General features: G+C 37.8%; 1 protein-coding gene across 3 annotated transcripts; it reads right to left on the bottom strand.

The window, feature by feature from the left end:
* Positions 1-347: 347 nt before the first annotated feature.
* Positions 348-20971, bottom strand: LOC149819647 (vacuolar protein sorting 38-like). Of its 3 annotated transcripts, XR_016426857.1 has the most exons (7): positions 20525-20971; positions 19357-19563; positions 12496-12679; positions 12127-12296; positions 11612-11839; positions 9838-10043; positions 348-610 (listed from the first exon to the last, which is right to left on the bottom strand). XR_016426857.1 is itself a non-coding variant. In XM_089983850.1 (6 exons), exons 1-6 carry the CDS (start codon positions 20717-20719, stop codon positions 9906-9908), a joined length of 1122 nt encoding a protein of 373 aa, XP_089839976.1. In that variant the 5' UTR covers positions 20720-20971; the 3' UTR covers positions 9539-9905. The 3 variants fall into 3 exon arrangements, 2 of the variants coding, with proteins under 2 accessions (XP_089839976.1, XP_089839977.1); XM_089983850.1 differs by lacking the exon at positions 348-610 and having other exon boundaries at positions 9539-10043; XM_089983851.1 differs by lacking the exons at positions 348-610; positions 9838-10043 and having other exon boundaries at positions 11713-11924.
* Positions 20972-22534: the final 1563 nt, after the last annotated feature.

The raw sequence follows: 22534 nt of genomic DNA, 5'->3' as shown, positions 1-22534 counted from the left end.
CCTAAACGGGTCGGATCTAGACCGAACCATGACCGGTCCAAGTCCTCTTCCCTGGGGTGGTAGTGTGCAAAAAGGTGTCGGATATGGGACGGAACATGATAGATCCGAATCAGAATCCAAATATTGGGCAGCCGATCCGAATCGTACCCAAATCCCTACTAAAGGTAGTAGAATTGAATACGGATCCAAATTTTAGACAATAATGCCGAATGCAACAAAAGAAGGTTGAGAACACGCGTTATACATGAAAAAAGTGCTAACATGTTAGATTTTTTGAGAGAACCCCGATCATGCAACTCTGAATCTGATCCGATATATGTTATGAAATGTGAAAAACTTGGTATCTTTTATTCATCAACTGTGGCATAAAGTGACCCTTGAAGCAAAGAAATTCTAGAGCTGATAATGATCTCTACATCATACGATTTTCACATCTTAGATTTCCCATCCATCCATCACTGGAGCTCCAATCAACGCTGGCTTCGCACATGCATGACACTGTAAGCATATTATCAACCTAAGGCAGATGCTGCTTGCCATTGTCCACAGCAACTTCAGAATGCACCTCTATAGATGAACAATCATCTTCAAACGTTCCACCAAAAATTGACTGCACATTAAAATGATAAGCCAACGAATTAGTAAGTTATTAACAGGAAGCTACTGGAAAATTGGCAACATGTCAGACCAATGGCCTTTCCAAGCACTGTGGAGACCACCATGTTATGCAACGGAGAATCATTTTGACAAACTAAATACATAAGTTCACCCTCCAGGTATCACACTCTCTAGTAGCCCTATTGATTCAGTTTGAATGTTCTGCATATTTTGATTCTCTAGATGTGGTGTCCCATACTCTTTAGTGGAAGTTATGAATAAGATACTTTGGGGCGTAGGCAGGTCTGGAAAAAGAATCTAAAAATTAGTGGCTCAAAAAACAACAGTAAGATAGATCCAAGTCTTGTTTCTTGTTAAACGAATGATAATGAAACATCTACAAGATCTGATTGGCTAAATAATACCTGCAACTGGATCTAATTGTGTTGATACACAAATTGCTTTTTTTTTGTCCGTTTTTTTGTTTTCTTGTGAATATTTAGTGCATTACAGGTTATCGATTTTTGGTTTCCTTTAGAAATCTGTCTAGTGTCTACACATTAAAATCTCCAAATCTAATGCCTATTCTTCCGAAGAAAAAATATGAACATTGTAAGTCTCTCTCTCTTTATATATATATATATATATATATATATATATATATATATATATATATATATATATATATACATATATACATATATATAGGATAGTAGGATCATAGATTATATAAATCAGTGAAATATGTATACTGGTTGAACCAACAGGAACAGTCCGCCGATCTCAAGATTGGACGGTTCTTGTGTAACCCTGACACATATCCTCTCTTTCTCTCCCTCACCCACATCGGAGGACCACCACCATGGCGGGAGGCTGTCTGGTGGCGGGGAGGCCATCCGGCGATGTTGAGAGAAAGAGAGAGAGGAAAGAGGGGCTGCGGGAGGCCATTCGGCGGTGGGGCGACAGAGTGGTGGGAGGCCGTCCCGTGGGGCGGCGGGAAGGCCAGAGGCGGAGCGGTGGGAGGGTGGTAGAGGTGGTGGGAGGGGAAAAGGAGAAAGAAGAGAAGAAGAAAGAAGCGAAAATATGGGTGTGTTAGGGTTACACAGTTCTTGTTGGTTCAACCAATATACATATTTCACTGGTCAACATTTTCTAGTTATCCTATATATGAAAAAATATATAGTGGTTCTGTAGCATGATACCATATGCTGGTACACACTTTTGTTTGCATAGATCTAACCATCAAATTGTAAATCTAACTGTGCAGATGTGTTTAGCATGATTTATTTAGTATATTAGAAGGTTATATCATGTTTAATACACCATAAGATTCCATTTTTGAGGCAGTGAAAATCAATGGCTCACAATTCATGAAAATAATGGTGGTTTAAAAATGGTATAAAACATCATATCCGATTCAACTTTAACATATGAAAATAATAAATAGAATATGTTATACATGATCCAATAGTTAGCTTTTGTTGGAGTATATATATATATATATATATGAAAATTGGTAGCCACTTAATCTATAGCTGCCTAAAGAAAACACATGTGCTGACAGTCCATCGTGTATATATATATATATATATATATATATATATATATATATATATATATATGTGTGTGTGTGTGTGTGTGTGTGTGTGTGTGTGTGTGTGTGTGAAAATTGGTAGCTGCTTAATCCATAGCTGCCTAAATAAAATGCATGAGCGCTGACCATCCATTGAGCGCGCGTGATGGACGGTCAGCATGCAAAAATGCGCAAAAAATGCAAAAAAGGGGGTTTTATCGGCGCTTCAAAAGCACCGCTAAAATCTCCTGCGAGGATGCACTTGGTATTAAATAAAAGGCTTTTAGCGGCATTTTGAAGCGTCACTAAAGAGCACAATGAAACTAAAGGGCTTTTTGTGTGTTTTTGTACAATAAAAATGCTAAGCGTCCATCACGGTCATCATGAGTGTTTTTATCAAGCATGTATAGATTAAGCAACTCTCTCTCTCTCTCTCTCTATATATATATATATATATATACAACAACAACAACAACAACAACTACGCCTTCATCCCAAAACAATTGGGGTCGGCGATATGAACCAAAAAAGAAAATCATTATGGATCTTCGACATGAATCCTTCTCCTCCAATCATTTCTATCCAATGCCATGTCCTCGGTGAGGTTCAAAGCATTCATATCCTTTCCTATCATCTCCATCCAAGTCTTCTTAGGCCTGCTCCAACCTCTTTTAACTAATATATTTTCTCATTTCTCCATCCTTCTAACTGGAGCATCATTAGGCCTTCGCCGAATATGTCCAAACCACCGTAAACGATTCTCTCTCATCTTATTTTCAATGGATGCAACGCCTACCTTCTTACGTATCTCTTCGTTTCGAAACTTATCTTTTATTGTATTTCCACACATCCATCTAAGCATACGCATCTCAGCTACACTCATTTTTTGAATATGATGTCTCTTGGCAGCCCAACATTCTGTACCATATAGTAAAGTGGGCCTAATTATTGTCCTATAAAACTTTTCCTTCAACCGCAATGACATTCTACGATCGCACAACACTCCAGTTGCACTTTTCCATTTCATCCACCCAACCTTTATCATATGATTTACATCTCCATCAATTTCTTCATACTTTTGAATGATAGATCTCAAATATTTGAAACAGTCATCCACCGGTATTTCTTGCTCACCAAGCTTCACTATACTCTCATCACTACTTCGTTGCTTACTAAACCGGCATTCCATATATTCTGTCTTACTTTTACTCAACTTAAAACCTCTTGCTTCTAATGTCTGTCTCCATAATTCTAACTTAGCATTAACCTCAGCTCTAGACTCATCAATCAAAACAATATTATCAGCAAACAACATACACCACGGCACATTTTCTTGAATTAATCTCGTAAGCTCATCCATCACTATAGCAAATAGGAAAGGGCTTAATGCAGATCCTTGATGTAACCCAACCGTTATAAGAAAATTTGTTGTCACCCCTCCACAAGTGTGGGCATTGGTTACTACTCCTCCGTATATATCTTTAATTATACTAATGTACTTTAGAGAAACACATTTCTTCATCATTGTCCACCAGAGAACGTCCCTAGGTACTCTATCGTATGCCTTCTCCAAATCAATAAAAACCATATGCAAATCTTTGTTCCTTTCTCTATATCTCTCAATAAGTTGTCTAAGAAGATGTATAACTTCCATAGTTGATCTTCCAGGTGTAAAACCAAATTGATTCTCCGATATCATGACAACCTTCCTCAACTTATACTCAATCACCCTCTCCCAAAGTTTCATAGTATGACTCATGAGTTTTATACCACGATAGTTTGTGCAATCTTGTATATCACCCTTATTCTTATATAGAGGCACCAAAGTACTCTTCCTCCACTCATTAGGCATCTTATTTGTCCACCAAATCTTGTTAAAAAGATTTGTCAACCATTCTAAACCTTTCTCACCCAAGCATTTCCAAGCCTCGATAGGTATACCATATGGGCCAACTGCCCTTCTTGATTTCATTTTCTTCAAAGCCTCTGCAATTTCTTTCTTTTGAATCTTGCGCATGAAGTCACGATTCATCTCATAAAAAGGAATAAGGGTGCTTCTATGGTGGTACATACTTGATTTACATAGACCTAAGCTCTAACAAAAATCTATGGGGGTTTATACCATGATACCTTATGGTGGTACACACCCTTGTTTGTATGGATCTAGCCACCAAATGGTAGATCTAACCATATACATGTGTTTAGCAGGGATTATTCAATACGTCAGGAGGTTTTATCATGTTTAATACACCATAAGATTCATTTTTGAGATAGTGAAAATCAATGCCTCACAACTAATAAAAATAGGGGTGGTCTAGAAATGGCATAAAACATCTTATTTGAGTCAACTTTAACACATGAAAATAATAAATAGAACATGCTAAACATCATCCAAAGATTAGATTTTGCTTTTGGAGCTTAGATCTATGTAAATAAAGTGTGTACCCACGTAAGGTATGGTGGTACCGTACCACCATAAAAGCACTATATATATATATATATATATAGAGAGAGAGAGAGAGAGAGAGGGGGGGGGGATGGTGCATCCCTTGTCTTTCCCTTCAAAATCCGTATGTTAGACATATTTTTTGGAAAATCGGATCATATGAATGTGATCTCCATAGTTGAAACATATAAATACTCTTGGATCAAACTTTTTTGGTGTAGATAGAATTTTACAAGGATCCAAAAATCAATGGTTCTAAAATTTTTGATGTTATAAAATCTTACCTATACATCAAAAAACTTTGATCCAAGAATCTAATCACATGTTTTCAACCATGGAAATCAAATGTATATAATCAGATTTGGCAAAAAACATACTTAACATACACATTTTGAAAGGGAGAACAAGGGTTGGACCATCCCCTTTCATATATATATATATATATATATATATATATATATATATATATATATATATATATATATATATATAGAGAGAGAGAGAGAGAGAGAGAGAGAGAGAGAGAGAGAGAGAGAGAGAGAGTATATACATACTCAGACACTTTACCCGCAAATGCTAATGCTCAAAGGCATGTGTAAGGATGCAGTTTCAATATCCGTGTAAGCCAAATGACTGATACAGGAAAAACAAAGATAACAAATAGATGGTTATATCATCATAATTTGAACCAACAGCGTCTGATATTATCCAAGTCCATATGAAATGGATAATGAATTTGATCAAATTTCTGATCAAGGATATGGAAGCTTCATGATTCACTCTTGTGTGTATGTATGTGGAACTAGCTGTTGAAATCTAGGAAAAAAAAAGATTGCTTTTCATTGTGCATCCTATATTGGATTTCTATGTAGGAAAAATATCAGTAAAGTAAACAGGAAAGAGGATAAAAAACAGTGAAGGGCAAGAGACAGACAGTTGGCATACCTCTGTTAGCTCCATCCATCCATCAGTATCCAAGACATTCATGCACACGCTTGTTTCCTTTCTAAGTTGCTCTGTGAGTAGATTCAGTAGAGGACAACCATAAACAGACAATCCCTTACGCTTTAGCATGATATTCTTGGGCAAAGATTGCAATCTTGGACAATCAGATACTTCCATCCGGTTGAGGTTCTGTAACATTTCTTGTCCTAAAGATATCAATTCTTTGCAATAATGAACCTTCAACTCTTCAAGCATATCTAGATTTTCTACTGCAACTGGCAGTGAAATCAGCTCATCAAATCCACTTATGTGTAAGCATCTAAGACTGGAAACATAAGGCAATGAAATTAGCATCTCTTGGCATGTCCAATGCATTTCCAACTTATTCAATGATGGGAGGAAGCGGAAAGGGAACTCACTGTCCTTTAGCATTGGCATATAGCTAATAACCAATTCCTTCAGCAGCGGAATTGGTTCAGCTACTTACCCATTCCTTCAGGTGAGGAAAATTATGGAGAGACAGGGTTTTCAACTTGGGAAATCCACATCCTACCCCAGAATTACCATAGTTTCCATAAAACTCCTTTCTTATGCATCTCACTCCCATTTCACTCATACATAGATTTTCAAGAAAAGGTAGATTTCCAAATGACGGTAGGTCTTCACAATGATCTAACCCGCAAAGCTCTATTTCAACAAGATTTGATGAAGAATGACATGGTAGCCATGATAAGCTCTTTAAGTTGGGGGCACAACTTTAACACTAGATAGAAGCTGCATTGATCCTTCTACTTCCAGCCATTCTTCTAAATCAGGAAAATAACTTACACTAAGAGTCTCCAACATAGGGAAGGCGCTTTCAAGTCCACCATCACCATAAAACTCCTTACCTACACATTTTACTTTATACATGTTCTGCACATCGAGCCGATTAAGAAAGGGTAGCTGACCAAGTAATGGTAGCAATTCACAGTTAACGAATTGAATAAGTCTTACGTCAACTAGCTTGGATAGCCATGGGCATGTCATTCAACTTGGATTTTTTGTACCTATGTAGCTTTCTACTACTAGCTTCTCAAGGTTTTCACAAGGATGGAGATTCTCAAATACACCTTCGATCCTCTTTTTATGCAGTTGAGCCTCTGCTGTATCCTTCACAAATTTATCAGCTGAATCTCTGCTCATAAACAACAACTCCAGAGAATAAGCCCCATCTTTTTGATGAGGTGAGCCCTCTGCCGGTTCAGACTCGTCCTCCACCAAGTCCAAGTTGTGTATACTTGAATCCCCTTGAAGCAAGTCAAGATTCCTCAACTCACCAATTCTACAATCGCCCCCCACTATGAACTTGCTTAGTGTTTCAAGGCTACCCAGTTTGCCAATGTCTGATGGTAAGGATTGCAATCTGCAGGTGCCATTAATCTCAAGATGCTTCAGGCTAATCATTTTGCTCATCTTTTTGGGCAACTTTTCAAGCATGTGAGTCTGTGAGATCTAAAGTCTCTAGATTGCATAAGGAAACAACTGATTCTAGCAATTCTTTAATAGGGTTCCTAGAGAGTAAAAGGTGTCTCAAATGCTTCATATTCTTTATTGACTTTGGCAGTGTCTTGATACAAGCATTGCTCAAATCCAAAGATCTCAAGTGTATCATTTTTTTCAAAAGTTCTGTTGAAGAAGGTATCTCACAAAGAAATTTGAGAGTGCGTACCTGGCAAGCATTGCTGTTCTTATGATGCGGTAATGACACGGCCATGTTTCCATAGTTGGAGTTGCGATTTAGAAATAAATGGCGCGTCATTGGAGGAGTATGAGTTGGTACTGCTATTGTTGCACACTCCTCTCCAGCAACAAATTGAGCAAGATCGTGCACCATTTCATGATTCCGGCACATTTCTCCACTTACTTGAAATAGCCTTCAGCTATCTGAATCATATCGATTTCCCCACATATACTTATGAAACAACTTCTAATCCATAAATTTTTTTAGTTCATTCTTTGGAATTTCACAATGTTAAGAAAATGCAAAACAGCTCTTTAGATGTGAAGGCAAGTAATAATGGCAACAAAGTAGTGACGGAGGGATGCCCTCCTTGAGTTCAGTCAGATCCCATATTTTGTCCTCCAAAACAAGTTTCCATTAGTCTTCTGTTTCCATAGTGCAGAGTGCACCTCCCACAGTTTTCAACAGAAGAGGCACCCCATTACACCTCTTCAGAATCTCCCTTCCAATCCATTTTAATTTATGGGCTCCTTCCCATGAACGGTTTATGACAAAACAATCTCCAACCATCTTCACCAGATAAATGCTTCAGATGGTATATGTTATCGATCCCCAACATTAATGGGACCTCTTCGCAACGGGTTGTGACAATAACCCTGCTACCTTTTAAACCGGTATGAAGGAATTCTGCGAAGAGCTCCCATTTATCACAGTTTTGCCTGAACATATCATCCAAGATTGTATTGCTCACAAATCGGTGATGCTGATACCTCAGTTCATGCATTGCATTCATGCGTATACGTTCTTTTTGTGCAGATTCAATCACTGCTTATGTGATCCTTGTCACATTGAAATCCTCCTTCACTTGTACCCACATCAATACATCAAAGTGTGGGATCTCATCGACAAGATTGTAGGCAAGCCGGGCCAGAGCGGTCTTGCCAACACCACCCGCACCAACTATGGCCATCATGGGAATCCCATCCATGGTATCTTCCAACAGCCACTCTATCACCATTTTCTTTTCACTCTCCCTACCAAAAACCTTTGCCTCATCTGCAATAGAAAAACAAGTCCCCTGCTCTCCAATCTCTATTGTTATCTCTCTCGTACTAAATCCAAACACTTTTGCTTCATTAGCAATACCATCTAGTCTTTTGCCTATCTCCTTGAGCCTATCCCTCAAAAAATGATGGGTGGGTACTCCTATAAACCGAAGTAGCATGATAGAGGCGGATCAGTTAGGTGTGGACTTGGGCAGTGCGAAACCCAGCTCTGTCTGATTTAGCCCCAACATGTTAGAAAAAATTAACATGAATGTGGAATGTGGGCCAACCCCCAGCCATTCCATATGTAGGCTCAGACCGAGTGTAGATGGGCTTTATTACATCATATGAACCTAGTTTGCAAGAGAAACCCAAATGAGCCCAGGCCAGGTTGTTACAATCCACCCAGCCCAACAACTGCGGGTTTGGGTTAGTTTCAAAAACAGGCAGGGCTCAGAACTAAAGTATACTTGGACACTGGGTGCTTGGGAAAGAAAAATCCCACTTAAGACTCTCAAGCCACAATCTGGCCATCTAGGACTGAAACAGGTTGGATTTCTAGTAGCGCGGCAGCTATTTAAGCAGAATCAGATGCCATCAAGGTTGTTGAAATGGTCACAAATCTTGTTCTCAGGATTTCTCAGCAAAAGGAAAATCTCGCCATAAATTGGAATTTTTTTACTTTTGGGAAAGGTCGTCTATTAAAAGTAAGAAAAAAACTAAAAAAAAATGTAACAGTTAAAAAGAAAACTATAAAGAAGCATGACTATTGCAAAATATCAAAATAGGCTATGCTTTTGAACTTTGAAGTTCCCATGGTTTTCAGGTTTTTGTGTCGTGAATTTCTGTAATATAAATGCAAAAAGTAAAAAAATATTGGTGATATTTGTGACTATTATGGTTTACATATACTGGGAAAGATCAGGTAATGGCAAAAGCTACTGAGAAGCACCATGCATGCATTATGCAACAAGGCTATCCGACAAGCCAGGCCAGTTAGCGACATCCAAAGCAAGTCCCCTTGAGTATATGCTCAGATCCAAGTCCATGGTACAATCACCATTCTTCATGAAAAAATCAGCACCTAGTCCACCAGATTTCTTGACTAGGCTCAACTAGGTTTGCCACAGATTAATTTGTAACAACTAGATAAAAGAACACAAATCCCCAACATTCATCACAGTAGGAACATATCACAAACGCATGCATGCATTTAAATTAGTCCTAACTCAATTAGAATATCATTTCTTACAATCAGTTAGTCCGTTCAGAAAAATCATAACGGATTCATTCCACAAGCACACTCAAGTAACATGAATTATATTCAGATGCACCAAATGCTGCATCCCCTTCATCACTCTCATGTCATGGACAATCTCTATATTACACTGAACTAAGAAAAATCTTGGACATCATTATATGAGAACTGCAGCTTGGTCACATTTTACACACAACTAGAACTTAAGCTTGGGCATTACAACAGAGGTGCTCCATCAAAAAAACGCACCAGTGAAACCCAATTAGCTCTGTCTGGGCACCAAAAGTAGGTCATTTTTGCGGAGTCGAAAAAAAATGTCAACTTGGAGAAGAGACATCCAGTTTATCTATGTAATCACGAGATTGGATGCTTCTCAACAGCCCCTTCAAATTGGCCAGCACATGCCGCGGTCCCAAACTTTGAACACCGATAGAATTCAGCATTTGCTCAATATCCTTTTCAGACAAAAAAGGGAGAACAAACATGTCAGACTCATCCATGAGTTCATAGAACAGCAGAAAATGCCTAAGAAGAAATTATCCACAATACTACAAATGGATGAGAATTATATTTGAACTGTCAGTCCGATTTGCACATACACTTCATTATAAGCAAAGTATATGAAAGCACTGTCAAAGCGATTGATCATTTTTGCACATGAATGCACAAGGAGAACTTAAAAAAAAAAAAGGATGGTATCCCCAAGAAAACCATTGTGAAATATCCAACAAAAAGAATGTCTAATAATCGAAGTCAATATCGCAAAAGAGGAGAGAATTCCAGAAGAAAATAGAGCAAATATCTCCAACTGCAACATGGTTGTAGAAATCCATAGAACTGAGTTGTCTGTATCTAAGTTAAATGAAAAGCTCAAATTAGTGTTATTATTTTGTTTTCTCATCATAGTAATTCCAATGCACCCCTTAAATACTCTCTTTTATTACCTCTTGCTACCTAGATCCTATGTTACAAGTAGGGTTGATGATGCAAGTTCCAATAGAACGAGGCTGTAGAGAATATGCTCAAATTAATAATGGCATCTGGGAAAAGTTTCATGCAGATTCTAGTCTATATGACATTTTCCCAATATTTTAAAACAATTTTCCATAACATGCTCACAGAATATTTTTCTAAGTTTCCTCATGCAAAACTACTACTTTTTTCTGAAATAAACATCCATCAGTAGCAAAATTCCCAGCTAGTTTACAAGAAACTTTTCCACTTAACAAATGGAAAGAATGCAAGCTCCTTTGCCTTCGTTTCCCATCAAATGCTCAAGTGAAGACCTCTTGCCATTAACCGGCAAAGTCCAACTTTTCTTTTGTATTCATAAGTTATCAATCCTTCTGCACATTTCCTATTGCTGGTAGTGGAAAAACAATTCATGAATTTAAGACTTCTGACCCAACCCACTAATGTAATATTTATGAATGTCCACGCCATGATACCAATGAGAAGTTCATTGTATTCAAACAAAAGCTACACATTCAGTGAGAAGTTCATCGTTATTCAAACAAAAGTTACACATTCTCCAAAGATAATCCTTCATCCTCACATTCTAATCTTGGTCTTCCATCATATCAAGCATAAGTGAATGCACAGGCTTACAACATCAATTTATTTTGCTTCACTTTCCTCTGATCTTACACCACCTTATTATGCTAATAAAAACAAGAACATTCAGGTGCATTACATGCATACAATGTGAAGAAGGAGATTCTAACATGTCATCAAATCATAATGAAGACTACTTTAGTCACCATATCAAGAATTTTACTTTCTTAGGCTGCTCTTACCATATACTTTGATTTCCAATAAATGTGAATTAAACCTAAAACTTACAATTAAAATTATATTTTCCCTTCACTCTCCCTATGACAGGATCTCTAACAAATGTTAGACATAAGGGAGACTAGGATTAGTTCAAACATTGTCACAGTGCTCAAGTCAGGTTAGAAGAATCAATGATAGATAGAATTTAAAAACTAAATGCTTTAGCATAAAGCAGAAAAACAGAAGCGACCTTGTTTAACAAGAATATAGCATAAGCAGATCTTGTAGTGTCCTGTCCTTCCAAAAAGAGAGGAAATCCTGTAGGCTTCAGACTGGAATAGACTGTTGAAGTTGATGCTGGATCAGAAGACATAAGCTCAACAGAAGGAGCAGGATCAATAATATATGAGCGTGAACCTCCCAACCGCAAAGGATATCGTAGAGGAACATCCAAATATGATGCAATAAGTGATACAGACTGAGAAACCAAGAAAACAACCAAGCAATCAGCCTAAAATGAACATACCCAAGCTACTTATGCAGCAGAAAAACTTCGAACACAACTGTCAAAAAAAGCAATTGGAAATTAGAAAGAAATAGAAAACAATTGAAAATTTGTACACACGTAAGCCATGTAACTGATGTAGAATTATAAACCCACAGTGATAGCATTTGTGACTTTAAGAAGTAAATTTACTTGTGAGAACATTAAAGGAGGGGGGAGTTGATTCTAGTACATGAATAGTCAAGGATAAAGGGACTCACATGTGCAACATAACCGAGAGCAGTTGCAGTCCTCTGAATCTCTTGTTTATCACTGAAAAAGCTTGATTTCCTTAAAGGAGGCACAAGTTGTAGTCCTAATATGGTAACAGATCCGATCCCAGGGTTATTATGTGTCGAAGCATCAGGTGAAGATGAACCAGCACCAACCACTGAAAGAACATTTTATTTTTTTAATCTCATTGGCGATACACATACATGCACATATGTGTGTGCAGATGCATGCACACATACACACACACACACACACACACACACACACACACACACACACACACGTACACGAATATCCAGCCATGAAAGCTTAAAGAATAATATGACACTTCTATGTTGTCAGACCCTCAAAATCACCTGATGCATTTCCATTAGGACATGGTTCATTCATCCCAACATCAGGTGCCCTTCCAGTTGATACCTTCACAGGGTAAAGAGCAGAAACCTGCATAATCATATGCTGGTGTCTTTTTCGTAGCATCTTCTGCAAATCTTTCAAACGCCCATGTCCCATTTCTCCAGCCAGCAACATCTTTGCTTCCTGTAGGTAAGAAAAGGAAATTCTTCAGGGTAGTCACTTTTGGAAAATCAAGTACATCTAAATAAAAAATTATCTAGACCAGTGATAATCATCAAAATTCTTGTCTTTCACAAACAGGAAGACAGAAAAAAGTGCCAGAGAGGATCAGAGCAGCAATAAATCATGCAGTAGCATTCTTATTTCCTATCTCCAAAGACTTCTGATACAGCAGCTATATCTAAGCAATCCAATTAATTGAATCAATACATCAAACTGAAAATGATGTTTGCAAACACACAAGAAGCGAGAGCATCCAGGCTGACTAGACAAGTGCTAGTCTTAAAACTATATCAACCCAGCTGCATGATTCCTCAGGAGCCATTGCGATGAGTTGAAAGAAAATACTCAAATGTAGGGGTGGACATTGGGTCAGGTCGGGCCAACTCGATAAAGGGCCTGCAGGCCTGACAAGCCCGAATGGGTTGCCTGACCCGATTACTATCGGGTCGGGCTCAGCCCAAGACTATCTGGGTCGGGCTATCAATCTGGCAGCCATGACCTGCCTAATAGCCTGACACCCCAAAAAACCCGAATGACCCAAAACCCATTTTTTCTGAAAAAAAAACTTCACCTTTTTTTTTTTCAAAAAAAAGAAGAAAAGGAAGATTAATATCGCAATGGAAGCTTTTTTCTCTCAACTACTAGTGGTTCTAAGATGCAAAGCTTACGACGCGAAGGAGACCACCTACCTATAACCAATCGCTAAGGTCGGTCGGCTGGGATCACTGAATGTTATCGTACAGTTACATCATGCCTGAGAGTTGCCTAATGAGAACTAGGGATGAGGCCTGCTCTGGTGCAAAATTGCCTATACCTGAAGACCAAGACCTTTCTTAAGGAAAGATGAACTCAACCAACACTAGAGCGAAAAATGAAAAAAAAGTAGTGTAGCTTGGTCCTCGCTCTCAACAACTAGTACGCTAAGTCACACGGACTCGACTATAAGGTCAACGCACCCGCATCGACACGCCTTGACACGGGTGCGGCTTCGGACACGGGGCGGACACGGTCAACCAAGTGTCGGACTCGGTCAATGCACCGGGGCCGAGTCCGTCCACATTTTGGACTCAGTCAACTTTGACCGAGTCTATTTTTGTCCATTTTAGGGCAATCAAACTTATATATATATATATATATAACAATAATAAGACGTGTCCCCATGTCCAAAATTTTTGAAATTGCTCCGCACCTGTGTCGTCGCACCTGTACCTGTACCCGCACCCATGTGACATAGCTAGTACGCCCAGCTGAAGAGCAGCTAAACAAGATTTGACCATAGTCAATGTTGTAAATAGTGTATCGGAACCCGTATCACACGAACCTCAAATAGGAGTATATTGTATTGTATCGTACAATACAAGAAAAAACTTGAATTAAAAACCAACAAAATTCTGAAAATTACAAAAAAGTAAAGAAAAATCTTCATATATATATATAATGCAATAGAAAAAAAGAACATAAATATATGCATTATGAGTAACTAAACATAAACATGCACTAGTAAAACATTGGATACGATATTGATAACACTCCTAACAAACATTTAACAAAAGTCACAAGTCACAAGCATGAATGTTTGATATCAAAGTTATATATTACATAACAAAACAAAAGAAGAAGCATCATAATCTATCAATCATAATGGAAATTATATTAAAATATGGATATTTTTCTTTTAAGTTGTTTTCTCCTCCTTCGTCCACATTCATTTTTGGGCCATAATCATTGCAATCATCCACCTGAGTCTCCATCTCAACCTCTCGTTGCCTCCAATCCTCATCATCAACCAAGAGACCAGGCTCTTCTTCTACCCACTCATCTAATATATCTAGGTTGTCAATACTGATGGGATCATAGTTTCTTCTCTAATGTCTTCTCGATTCTTTTTGTATTTATCTGCAATATTCATATATTAATTAGAATACAAGTTGTGTTAAAGTGGATTCACTGACATATATCTTAATGTTACCTTTGCATCAATCTCATGTTGTAGGCGACAAATACAAGATCATTTAATCTAGAGTGCTCAAATCTATTCATTTTCTTTGTGTGAATGCACTAAAAAAACTTCAATTTCTCTCACATCCACTTGCATTGCATCCTTGACTCAATATACATTGTGCAAACCTAGATAATGAAGGAGCATCTCCACCAAACCTATTCCACCATTGATCTAAACCAACAAAAGAAAAATATACCATGAGAGAAATTCTTGCAACACAAAAATACATAATTTAATATAATAATATTGAATTTCAAATGCATACCTGGCCGCAATGAGCTACACAATTCGATTATGTTCCTTCATCCAAAGCCCCCCTCGTTTTGTTCATACTTAGTTAACTCCAAATGAATTTGTCTCTGGAGACTATGATATCTATTAAGTTCATCAATGGAGTTCAAAACGTATGTTTGTAGTACCCTATCATATCCGAATGTAAGGGAGAATTTGATGGTAGAATTGAAGTAAGAGGCAACAACATTAATGTCTTGATGGAGCTGGTGAGTCCATCTCTTATCAACCACCTTCCAAACTAGCATATAATTCCTTTTCTTGTTGCTGAATTTTTCTCTAATATATTCTTTCTCCATGATCATATCATCATACAAGTAGGGCATAGTTGGAGCCTCGTCACTGTCCACTCTCCTCAACACTTTCACGAGTGGCACTGTCATCCTCAAAAACATACTATACACCTCTTCCAAAACTCGATGGAGAAGACTATCTCCACTATTAGTTTTCTGCGCAATCCTCATTGCAAACCGCTCATCTTAAGCAAATATTTATTTTAATTCATTTTGATGAATGACAAGACTTTGTAGAGTCAAAACATTTGTAGCAAACTTTGTCAATACAGGGCGTATCAACTTGGCTTCCTTGGTAAACCTCATCATCAAGTTTAGGATGGTCGAATGATTATAAATTAATTTTGTTACTTTTTTGCACATCTCAATGCACTTAGAAATGCCTTACATCTCACCAATATTTTCAAGCATGAGATCAATGCAATGCGTTGTGCATGGACACCAAACAAAGCATTTATATTCTTATTGCAACATTATTCCAACAACTTTAAAGTTTGTTGCATTATTAATAATGAATTGAACCACATTTTCAGGCTTAACATCCTCCACCACATCTTTAAAAATCACAAACAACTCCTCTGTTGTCTTTTGTCTATTAGACATATCAATGGATTTTTAAAACATGACACTGTTAGGATAAGAAACCAAAAAATTTACCAGATTTCATTGTCGCATGTCTGTCCACCCATCTGCCATGATGGTGCAGCCAGTAGTCTTTTAAGACTCTTAACTCACCACATCATTGCTTCACTTTTGCAACAAACTTGCTTTAAAATTCTGCCCCTCAATGCATGATAGGAGGGCATCTTCTAACCAGATCCTAGCTCCTATATTGGCTATTGCATCAGCCATAGCCTAAAAATGATATGAGTTTGCAACGTTCAATGGTGCACAAGACTCATAAAAAAAACACCCAACAGGTATATTTGCCTGCTCAATCATCTGCTTGGGTGTCATAACAGAACGTATATCTTGTTCGGCTTCAGGGGTCGGCCTAGGTGGGAAATAGGAAACAATCCCTCATCTTGGACTCGTAAATGTCTTATCTCCTCCCTCCTTTTCCCTACTACTACCACTAGGTCCACCACGAGATGATGCACATCCAGTACCACAGTTGCTTGTCCCCACCTCCACATCTCCTTACCCTTCTGTTGTCATAATAACTTCAACTTCTCCTCAGTGGGGTCAATCCAGAGTTGTTAATCAAGAAAGCGACAACGGGAAGCGAAAGCGGGAAGTGAGGCACCTCTAAAATTTTAAGAAGCGAAAAGTGCAGGACTTAGAAGCGAACTGAGAATCATCTCGGAAGCGAGAAAGGAAGCAAACTAGAAGCGAAGAAAAAAACGACCTAGGATTCGAGTGGAAAGCGAATAGGAATCGAGTTTTCCTGATATTGGGCAAAAAAATTGTTAAGGACTCCAAGCCCTCAAAAAAAAGAAAATTCACTTCTTGTTATTGGAAAGCGAGCGAGAAGCGAGTACAAAGCGAAATATGAAGTGTGCTTCCCCATAATGGGAAATGTGCTTTCCATTTAAAAGGGTCGCTTTCCCGAGTGTTTCGGAAGTGATGCGTTTTGGGGAAGCATGCTTTCCCGAGTCCTATAGCGATTCTAGTAACCCTGGATCGTTCATAGTGTCAGTTGCTTCCCCATACATCTCAGGTGGAATTTCAAGATCTTCCCAAGGTTGGGACATATTGTATCCCTCAATTTATGTCACCTCATGGTATTTTTTCTTCCTCTTCTCCGAGATTCCTTCAAAAACTCATGCATCTGTCATTTCACATCTGACATAGTCGAAGAAGTGCATGTGGTTGTATCTTTCCTTGTTCCAGTTAAATGATGTTTCATCCTTGAAATGCCTCAATCGAACTGCCTATTACAATAGTTGCACCGGTTCAACATCGTATTTCCTTCATAAACCTATGTACAATGATCTCATGTCAGGTATCTTAATGTAGTCATGCTCCAAATACATTGAATCAAACCCTCTGGGGTTCAGATTTGCGGGTTAGAGGGCACAAAAATGTGTAGATGGAAATAGGACGATTAGGATAAATCACACCACTAGGTCTCAGACCTAGCAAAAGCCCCAATTTCTAAGATGGGGTAGGATGGAAATGGGTAAGATTTGAGGGATAGAAGCAAAAAAATGTTGGGTAGGAAGAAAATTGGTGAGATTTCAGGCAAATCACACTTCTAGAGCTCAGATCTAGCAAAACCCCCAATTTTTAGGATGGATTTGATCTCAAAATAAGGTGGGTAGGCTTAGAAAAGGGGTTTGGAAAGGGCGAGCATGAAAAAATAGGGTCAAATTTAACCTTGGGCTGAAAGATGGCCCCGTGGCTGGTCACCACTTTTCCGTCACCGGAAAAGTAAAAAAAAAGCAAGAAATGTATCGGTACGATAATCGTACCGAATATGATTTACTACTTAAATCATATAAGTTCCGCCATCGATACTATCATATTGTATCATACGATACGATACCGACAACACCGATCATCGTCACAATAGGCACTTTGAGCGTGTTGTAGTGATGTACGAAGGGAGAGAGGCCTGACGGAAAGGGAAAGTGCTCCCTTTTCAGCCAGAGAGAGAGAGACTAAAATTTACTTTTTCCCATCTTGTATGAACAATATGGTGGTTTGCAATAGAAATTGACATCCAGATGAATGTGTTGGAACATGATGTTTTACTCTTTAAGCCTTAAAAGGCCAACAACAAGACAAAAACCCACTCAAGTGACCAATCACTTGAACTACTAACATAGCATGTTTTATGATGTTCCCCTTGGAAACTCTGCATATTCCATTGATCTGCCACATCATCAGTGAGCAACAAGCACAACTTCAAAAACTGAACCTGATCAGTCCATAAGATTCCATGCATCATTAGGCTGAAAATAAGTTTCTAGAGCTTGGAAAACAATTAGACCAAATTTAGTTCCAGTCATTTTTAAACCTCATTGCAAGAAGGAACTGAAGCTATAACATTACTCCTAAGGTGAAAAATAATCAGCTCCAAACTAAAAAAAATGAAAAAAGAGATATTGTTTGAGACACGATTTCTAAAGGTTAGCCTTTTCTAGCACATTACTTAATTGATGTCCTCAACTGCTCAATGTGCGCATGAACACTTAAATTGTTAAATGAATCAACAGATGAGACGATTCATTCTTGTTATTCAACAGTTTCATGTAACTACTTTCTCTCATTTCCAGTTAATTTATAACTTTGATGGCATATGATAACTTGTATAGTCTTCCTTCAAAACTAGCAACACCTCTGTATAAGATTTTGCAGCTTGATCTGCAACAAAATGCACCTGTTATGTACTTTTGTGTTAATTGTGTCCATTCTCTGAAAGAAGATGATCTGATCAACACAAGGAATGCCAGTTCTAATATAACAGAGCAGATGCAAATGAAAATACAAAATATAAAGGATACCTTTTCACATTTTATGTTAAACAGTTCACCAAGTCTGATATCTACATTTGATTAATAGTCAGAGAGCTCAACTACAGTATCTATACAGAAAGAAGAACCTTTTCAGAATCTGCCACAGTACTGTTAATGCTCCAGTCTCCAACAAAGATAGCATACCAAGGATTTCACTTTTCATCTTTCATACAAAGCATTTTGACTGATCCAAAACCATGTTCATGTAAGATTTCCAGAACTAATAATCAGAGTGTATACCTGAAAATATCAGCCAGATAAGCTTTTGATATCTAACTAACATGTTCAAATGGTTAGTTTTAAGATTTCTAGTTTCTTCTCATCATTTCTTCACTTTTCATGGAAAAAACATTTTCCAATCCTCAGCAATGACAAGGACTGCAGAAACACAGATTTGTCGTATGTGCCAATTGGAACTGAAAAAAATATCCACAATGAAGGGTACACCTTGGCATGCAATAAACAAGTGTAGCAATGGAATAAAAACCTTAACCAAAAAACACAGAATTGTAACAAAACCAAGAGCACAAAAACATTTAATCTGAAAATTCATACAGTATTTTGAGAATGGCTTATATAAATACAACTTACCTGTAATTGCTTTAGAGCTGCAGAATGGGATTTTGCAGCAACTAGAAGTGATCTGACCTCCATGGATAGCTGCTCCTTCCGGAGTTTCAAGTTCTCCTTTGCATTTTTCAAGTTCATCAACAAGTTCCCCATTACCCACTTCCTTGATTCCAATTTCTGCTTCATATCTTGAAGCTCATTTAATCGATGTAAGGACTCCACTCGCACCTGCTCACCACAAGGTGGTGCCACTAACAGATAGCGTAATCAATTAAAGCGCAGAACACCTATTATGCACATACACAAAGTTCAGGCACCATAGTGCTCTACTAGAAAAAAGAATACCTCTAATTTTCTATAGCAAATAAACACAATACTCAAACAATGATCATAAAAAGAAACAGAAACAGTGAAGCATCATAAAACATCAACACAGAAACTTACCAAAACCAAAATACTATATGAGACAGCTAAATGCGGTTAACCTTCTGTGCAACGGAATAGGACTACAAAAGGGGGAGGGGAGCACCCAATTCAAGAGAAATGTAATTTACACCCCCATAAGAGCACTATATTTCAAAATTAAGATGAGACTGATTGACAGATGGAACACTTAAAATTACCATTTCAAGAGAAAAAGATATGCTGTTTTAAAGGGGTGTTTGTGTGTCCTTACTTTTACAGAAATGTGAAATAAGCTGGGATACCTTTTGCACTCCACAATGCAGTTTCTCGGCTGATCCACATTTTCTAGGTAAGTGGAGGGGATTCAAACGCCCCTCAGATATCAAACCTAAGTCTAAAAAAACATCAAGTTATGAACCAGGCACTCAAACTCCAAAATATTCAGCCCTTTGATTTCTTTTTTTTTTTGTCTCGTCTCTAGATGAAAGTTGGGTTCGAACTAAAAGATCCATCGGTTAATAATTAAGATGCCCAAAATTGAAACTGCACAAATACCTAAAAAAACACTAAATTTGGCACAATCGAGCTCGAGTACACCTATGTAGAACATAGACAAAAAGAACAAAACTAAGAGCAACCCATTTCAAACATCGCTAAAATTCGATTATATATCTTTCTAAAAGACTAAAATCCAAAAAGAATAACGCTAAAAAAGATCACGGAAATATGCAAATCAAACACGAAATTCAGAACCCCAAAAGAAGAGAAGGGGAGGAAGACCAACCTGTAGAAGGGGCTCCAGAGTCTGAACGAGAGAGGCCTTCCTCTCTTTAGCCTTGCCGAGCGCCAAAGAGAGGCTCCACAACCTCGCTAGCTCTTGCTGGAACTCCTCCCATTCGATGATCTTCGCATCGGGCTCCAGAGCAGCAACCGTGGGCTTTCTCTCATCCAAATCCGGCGATTTCTTCTCGGAATCCATGAAGGGAACAAGAACAAGATCGGGTTTTCTTCAAAACCCATCAAGGAAATGGCCCAAAGATCGAGATTTGGGGCACAAAAACGGGATCTCGGACGGCCCTCCTCCTCCTCACCATCTCTTACCTATAGAGTGGCAATACCAAAGGGAACAATCATCTCTGATTCTCTCTAAGGGCCTCTGATTGAGGAAGAACGCATGCAAACGAAGAGAGAATTCATGGAGAATGACAAAAAAGTTGGGTGCAATCGACGCGCAGAGAGAGAGAAAGTGAGAGAAGTGTTGAAAGTTCGTTGGGCCAATAACCAAAATCGTGCAGGGCTCCACGGATCGGATTTGGTCCGAATCCATAACCCCTTGCAGTGTTGGGTGGGCAGAAAGAATTCACCAAACCAAGCTCGAGCCTATTCTTTTCCGATCAAGCCAGGCTGAGCTTGAACATGGCAACCAGGCTGGATAAAGGTCCAGGTCCAGGTCCAACAGGGTGTGCTTACAATTGGAAATTGGTCCAGAATAGAGTAGCAGGATTGGGTTATCCCAGCCCAGATGGAGAAATTTCACCCAAAGTTTGTAAAATTTTATACCAGACCCGGGCCCAACCCAAGTTTCGATTAAGACTCACAAATTTTCGATTAAAAATGATAAAAAAATATTATTTTACTGGATATGGATTGAGTCTGGTTAATGTAGTTTTTATCAGGTCCATGTATGGTTTCTCTTATAATAGACTCAATTAGACACGAATCCGAACCCAGTATCATATGGAAAATCTGATTAGGTCTGGTTCCACCAGGATTCGAACCCGACCCGTTGACAACCCCTGCATACCAATGGTTTTTCTTCTTTTATCAACAGACGAAAGAAAGACACATTAAAGTATGGCTATAGGCAAAGTGATAGTGATTGATCCTCCAGGCCATGATATCCAACCCCTATGGGCTACGGCCTATGCAGATCCGTTTTTAAAGCTGAAGGTTTGAGAGGAAAGTGAAATCTTCAAGTCGCCCATAGCATACAACAACAACAACAACTACGCCTTTCATCCCAAAACCATTGGGGTCAGCGATATGAACCAAAAAAGAAATTCATTTGACACGCAGATCAGCAAAAGGTGTAAAAAGCACCTCAATGAAAAAGAGTAAATAACAAACATGAGACACAAATGACACCGGCGTGTAAAAGCTGATTATGACAAGGATCAGTCATCATTTACTGCATAAATGGCACAATTAATGTATGTTTAGAAGTTCATTTAATGAATGAATGCTTAATCTGTTTTTTCAAGTATAATTTAAATTTTAAGGGTTTTATATTTTAATTATTAATTTAAAATTTTATTTAGTTAATGTATGGTTAATTTGTTTTTTTTAAGTATGATTATATTTTAGGTGTTTTGCATTTTAATTATGAATTTTATAATTTATTTAGTGAATGCACACTTAATCTATTTTCCCTTTATATGTGATTTAAAATTTAAGGGTTTTTCATTTTAGTTCTTAATTTTGTAATCAATTAAGTGAAAGTATGTTAAATCTATTTTTTCTTATATATAATTTAGATTTTAGGGTTTTGTATATTAATTATTAATTTTATAATATATTAAGTGAATACATGCCAAATCTATTTTTTTCTTATATATGATTTAGATTTTATTTTCTAATTATATAATTTATTTAGTAAATGCATGTTAAATCTTTTTTTAATTGTGTGTTTATGTATGTGCATATATTGTGTTTCTTGCATGATTTTATATGTGAATATTAGAGTTATAGAGTATTGAATGAAGATAATTATGTTTTTATATTGTGTTTCTTGCAG

This window comes from Nuphar pumila, chromosome 12 (genome assembly GCF_984573655.1).
Source record: "Nuphar pumila chromosome 12, dmNupPumi1.hap1.1, whole genome shotgun sequence".
Lineage (NCBI taxonomy): Eukaryota > Viridiplantae > Streptophyta > Magnoliopsida > Nymphaeales > Nymphaeaceae > Nuphar > Nuphar pumila.
This window is presented reverse-complemented; position numbering and strand designations above follow the sequence as displayed.